Here is a 6,005-nt window from a genome sequence, read left to right as displayed (position 1 = left end):
ACTTCTCCTCACAGTGCAAGATTCGGCCTCATGTACCAGAATTTTAAGCATTCACACAAAGAATGTAATGTCTGTTTAAACCGTCTTGGAATAAAACAGCAGAACCACCCTTACTATGAGTTATAAGGAGCTACAGGTTTTGGATATTGTTCTAGCCTCGTGGAAGCGCATGAGCACAATTGTGAGTGCTCATTCATTTTAATGAGACTCGAGAAGGATATTTCCCTGTTGGATTGCACTATGCACATTAACGGGATTGCCAATGGGGTTTTCTCGTTCATGCACCAAGAAACAGACTTGGCAAATTGAACGAAACTGGGATTTGGGGAGAGGGGTGTCGCTGATTCTGGATTGCTGGTATCAGGCTGAGAGTACATTTAAGGACACAGAATGTTCCTTTCTGGGGTTGCCTTAGGAACACCCTGTTTGTGTCACTGAGCGTCAAGCAGGTGGAAACCCACACCACATCCGTGTCCGAGACAAGCCCTGCCTTCTCTCTGCACCTTCCCCAAGGTTACAGCCACCGTCCTTATCCCTTTCTTGCCTCTAGGTGCGCCCTAGTCAGCCATCTACTCGCCGCAAGCCCTTGTAGCTGAGGTTCGGGCTTCCCTGCATTAGAGAATGGGTCTCCTCGCCTGACTAGAACCACAAGCCCAGATGCTAGGGATTAGAGGAGATACAGACCCCCGTATTGTTCCCCCCTGCAGCTCTCTCTTCGGACCCTCCCTTCCACCAAGGGCCAATCAGGGCAATGGGAAGTGGCTGTGCGTAGATGCCCACGCTTCCTTCCCTCCCTCCGTTCCCACGTTGAAGCCTTCGCGGCTGTATAAAAACCGGCCATTTCGGTTGCTCGGTCTCATTGAGCCGGCAGTCTCCATCAGTACTACATTGGCCCCCCATTCCATCGGAGAGAAGTGATTCTTGTGCGCCCTCCAGTTTCTTCCCGGCATCATGACTGACGCGGCCGTTTCTTTTCTGAAAGATTTTTTGGCGGGTGGAGTGGCAGCCGCCATCTCCAAGACAGCGGTGGCCCCCATCGAGAGAATCAAGCTGCTCCTGCAGGTGAGGGGAGTGGGAACCGCAGCGGGGGAGGAGAGGGCCGGGTGACTTAGCCCAAGGGGCATGGTTGGTTTTGCCATGTGGAGAGGCGCTTTAAGGGCGGGCGAGAGAAGCGAAGACGTCCGCAAAACGGATCTCGCGTTGGGTTTGGGGCTGACGGGGGGGGGGGGGAGATACCGGGCGGGATCGGGAGAAGGTCAAGGGAGAGGAGCAGTCGGCCGGCTGCATGAGAGGGGCGCCGTCATTTCGTCCAGCCAGCAAAGCGTGGCGCGGCGTCCCGGCAAAGGCGTCCGGGCGTCTAGTGCGCGAAGGCGCGCGCCGGTCTCTCTCTGACGCTTGGCCTTTGTCTGCGCTGGCGACACGCGGCCTCGTGGCGCATCCCGGCGCCAAGAAGATACGGGGGAGCCTCGAGAGGCATCGCCAAGGTCGCCCCAAGGAGAAGAAGGAGAAGAAGGCCCGCGCATCGCCCTGATTCAGCCCGCTCTCTCCGGGGAGGGGAGGCGAAGCCTTTCTTTCTCGCCTCCCGCTCCCGTTCGGGCCTGCGTTTCTTTCTGCCCAAGGAGACGGTCTCCTTGGACTAGGTCGGGGAACCCTGAATGGGAAGGGAGGCGGCGGGGCCTTTGGCAGGGGCTTTCGCGGCCGGGCTTGGCATGGGAGCGGTGGGGGCTGACCTTGCCCCCCCCCCCGGGTTCTGAGGCGAGCGCTGGGCCCCGGCCCCCAACCTTCTGCTTAAAATGCCGGTCGAGGCGGAAGCCACGCGCTTGCAATTGCCGAACTGCCGGAGCGAACTAGTTCCGCTTATGCAAATCCTGGCCGGGCGCTGGATTAGTGCAAGGGGGGGGGGAGGAGGAAGGAGGCGGCCAGGGTGGCGCGGCCCGTTCCCGCGGTGGAGGGCCGGGACGGGCCGCCGCCTGTTACTGTTGGAGGCAACCTGCCACTCTGGCACCACCCGCCGCCTCCCGAAAGCATCTCCTTGGCATATTGGAGGCGGGCATTTTCGCCCCGTCCCCACCGCCCGAGTGAAAACGGCTCTCTAGAAATTCGACGTCCTTGGAGAGTCGTAAGGGACTCTGAGGTGTCTTGTTTGCGTAAACAGCATCGGGGCATTTAGTGAGTAATGCGGTCCCGGGAGGGGAAAAGTAATTCTTTCGATGCCAGCTTTTAAATTCCGCTCCTCGGAGAGCTCCTTTGAAAGCGGCGGCAGAAAAAACCCTGTGGCCAGTGACCCTGGAGGGTAAAAGGTTGTCCGAGAAGGCTAGCTGCCCTTTGAGGCTACCGGCTTGAACTTCATGTTCGGGATTTACGCAGGCTCAGAGTTGATACAGCGGTTGGTTAGCACTGTGTGGTGAATGGAATTGTGAAGTGTATTTAAGCTGGCATTAGACCACTAAGAAGGTCTCTCAGGGTCACATTTCGTTGAAGGTCCTGATGACCTGTGGTCAGTGACAGGAGGTGTCCAGGTTGAAGCCAGTCACATGAGGATTACCTGGAATAGGCCCTGCTGTTGCCAATCCGGGAGCTAGAGGAGTATATGGAGGGAATGGGGGTGGTGTCAAGGACATTGGTTAGTCTGATTGGGGATGGGCCCTGGCCTTTTGCTTTTTGGAGTTACTGACCGAGGCAGTAAACAGCCCTTGACTACTTCCTATGGAGAATTCTACTGAACCTAGAGAAACCTTGAAAAGGTAGTTGGTTAGTGGGGTCACCTTGCTATGCAGCTGTTACTGGGGTGCAAGGTGTTTAGGGGAAGGATTTCACCTTCAAATGACTTGTCCAGTAGTCACTATTGTCAACAGGGAATCCTCCTTAGTAAAGGTCTTTAATCCAAACTTTGATCCTAGTTTTATCTCTCTCCCTGATAGCCTGTTGTCTTACTGAGGAGTTGACTTCCAGTTAAAAGTAGCCATCTTGATTTTCATACTTCAAGGACATTTACTTGGACTTTGCATTTAAACGTAGATATGTCCTTTGCAGGTAGGCAGGGAGGGCAGAGCATTTTTCTATACTTTTCTATACTGCAGGGCCAGAAGGAAGAAACTGAAACTTGACCCAAGATTTCTCCATTTAGGCAATTCTGCGTCATGTGTGCCAGCAGCTCTCTAGCTGTCATGAGTCTAATTGGACAGCCCAAGTCTGTTCTTGAACAGTGTGACTTCTAGGCCTTGTACTGATTGATACTTTTTATTGTTGGCAAATACTAGTGCCCCAATTGTTCTTCCCTTATTCAGTCAACTTCAGTGCAAAGTTCGCATGATTTGAGCATCTAGTCTACATTTTGGGGAATGGGGTTCAGACATTGCCAAACTGAATTTCACCTTCTTCTTAACAGGTACAACATGCAAGCAAGCAGATCACAGTAGATAAGCAGTACAAGGGCATCATTGACTGTGTGGTCCGGATCCCCAAGGAGCAAGGCTTCCTGTCTTTCTGGCGTGGCAATTTGGCCAATGTTATCAGATACTTCCCCACTCAGGCCCTCAACTTTGCTTTCAAAGACAAATACAAGCAGGTCTTTCTGGGTGGAGTTGACAAAAGAACCCAGTTTTGGCGTTACTTTGCTGGCAACTTGGCATCTGGTGGGGCTGCTGGTGCTACGTCTCTATGCTTCGTCTACCCTCTTGACTTTGCCCGAACGCGTCTGGCAGCTGATGTGGGAAAAGCTGGGGCTGACCGTGAATTCAAAGGTCTTGGAGACTGCCTGGTCAAGATCTTCAGGTCTGACGGCGTTCGGGGGATGTACCAAGGCTTCAATGTGTCTGTCCAGGGCATCATTATCTACAGAGCAGCTTATTTTGGTATCTATGATACTGCAAAGGGTAAGTTTTGCTTTTGGGGATGTTTTTGATTGTTCCCTACTTTCCCAGCTGAACCTGGAAGAAAGATGCGACTTAGCTGCTCCTTTATCTCTAATTCTTTCACTTACAGGGATGCTTCCTGATCCAAAGAATACCCACATCTTGATCAGCTGGATGATTGCTCAGACGGTTACTGCTGTTGCTGGCCTGACCTCATATCCCTTTGATACAGTCCGGCGGCGTATGATGATGCAGTCTGGCCGCAAAGGTGGTACGTATCTAATTCTAGCAGTTCCTCTGCCAGGGACTTAGAGATCAGCTAGTAGCACACAGACAGGTTTCACTCTTTATATAGGAGATTTAGAAAGGGAGATCTTGGTAGTAAGTCCTTAGAATATGTCTACTTAAAGGTATTAAATGTAGTTGTTTGCATCCTGGGTTAATATTACTTATAGGCATGTTGCATCTTAAGGGTGTGTGTGTGTGTATTAAATTGGACCAATTATATGTCTAGCTTGGTCCCAGCTGACACACAGCGGATAGAATCCATGCTGAAGTCTGATAACCTGTACTTAAGGAAAACCAGCCTGCACTTAAGGAAAACCATTACCTAGGGCTTGATTGATCCATTTTAAGAACATGGAACTAGAGCTAGAGATCCTTAACAGTGCAATCCTAAAGAAGAAGAGAGGAGAAAAGATTGGATTTATACCCCACCCTTCACTACCCAAAGGTGTCTCAGAGCGGCTTACAAACTCCTTTCCCTTCCTCTCCCCACAACAGACACCCTGTGAGGTAGGTGAGGCTGAGAGAGCTCTGACAGAAACTGCTCTTTTTCAAGAACAGCTCTTATCAGAGCTACGGCTTGCCCAAGGTCCTCCAGCCAGGTGCAAGTGGAGAAGTGGGGAATCAAACCTGGTTCTCCCAGATGAGAGTCCGTGCACTTAACCACTACACCAAACTGGCTCTCAGGTGTTAACACAGTTAACTGTTTCAAATCCATCAAAGTCAATGGATGTAGAGTATAACTGTTTAGGATTACAATGTAAGTAAAACACTGATTCCTCAAAGCACGGTCTATTTAAAAACTAGCATCCACTGATCAACCAGGCTAAACATCCTGTTGCAACCAAGGTAAATATTTCCATGGTTACCTACTTGGAAGCCTGAAGTCCAGTGGGACTGCTTGAATGTAAACTTCTTGGGAGTCAAGATTAAGTTGCTCTTTTGACCTGTCCTCTTATCCTTTAGCCTCTTTCCCACAGCAATCTTTAGGCAAGTTCCAATTCTTCTTTGTTCTAACATAATTTAATTGGGTTGTCTACAGTTCTTCCAAGTTAATCAAAGATTTAGTCTTTAAATATATTTATACAAATATCAAGGCAAAGCAGCTAAAAACTAAACAGTTTTTTTAAAAGTAATAATCAGGCATTAAGGCAAACTGCCTTAATTACAGCAGTAAAACAGCCAACGTAGGAGACAATTTAGGAGACAGTTTTGCCATCTTCAATATTTTTAGTTCATAGATTTGCAACAACAACCTAGCATATATATATTTGTACAGTCAAAGAGCAGCATAGATTAAAAAAAAACACAAGGTTAAAATTAATAAAAAATAACACAAAATAAAACTAGTAATATAAATGGGTGGCATTTACATAAACCCCAATAACGAGCAACTGGCAGATTTTATAGGCTGTTGCACAAAATTTGCCACTGAGGCTGTAGTTGTTGGATTTCCGTCTTCTAGGAGTAACCTAACGTATCCCAAGCTCGTTCTTCCAGGTATTCTATTGATCAAAGGAGTGATGGTCTGGATGTGAGCATCTTGATAGAAGGGTCAACGTAGAAGAATGTAATCGACAGTCTCAATTTCTCCTTCATTGCAGGGGCAAAGCCTTTTCCCATAGGGAATTCTTTTAAACTGCCCCTCTAAAAGAGCAGAGGATAATGCAGCACACCTTGCAAAGGCCCTCCTGTGACAGATAGGCAGTTCCCTGTCATTCTTTCATTGAACAGACAGTCAAACTCCAGTAGACATGCCTGTCAACCTCAGTGTGGGCCAAAAACTATAATCAATTCATTACGACATGCTGTTATAGGAATGGTTTTGGAGAAACTGGCTTATATTACCCTGTTTTAAACACCTGC

The 6,005-nt window shown here is 49.1% G+C and overlaps 1 protein-coding gene across 1 annotated transcript in view; it reads left to right on the top strand.

The window, feature by feature from the left end:
* The first annotated feature begins 845 nt into the window (after positions 1–845).
* Positions 846–6,005, top strand: part of SLC25A5 (solute carrier family 25 (mitochondrial carrier; adenine nucleotide translocator), member 5) — a 5,799-nt gene continuing 639 nt past the window's right edge. The window contains exons 1-3 of the mRNA XM_015427049.1: positions 846–1,062; positions 3,389–3,875; positions 3,985–4,125. Coding sequence (XP_015282535.1) covers positions 952–1,062; positions 3,389–3,875; positions 3,985–4,125 — 739 coding nt within the window. The 5' untranslated portion in view covers positions 846–951. The remainder of the gene's footprint in view (positions 1,063–3,388; positions 3,876–3,984; positions 4,126–6,005) is intronic.

This window comes from Gekko japonicus, unplaced genomic scaffold, assembly GCF_001447785.1.
Source record: "Gekko japonicus isolate JY-2015 unplaced genomic scaffold, Gekko_japonicus_V1.1 scaffold425, whole genome shotgun sequence".
NCBI classification, from domain to species: domain Eukaryota; kingdom Metazoa; phylum Chordata; class Lepidosauria; order Squamata; family Gekkonidae; genus Gekko; species Gekko japonicus.
This window is presented reverse-complemented; position numbering and strand designations above follow the sequence as displayed.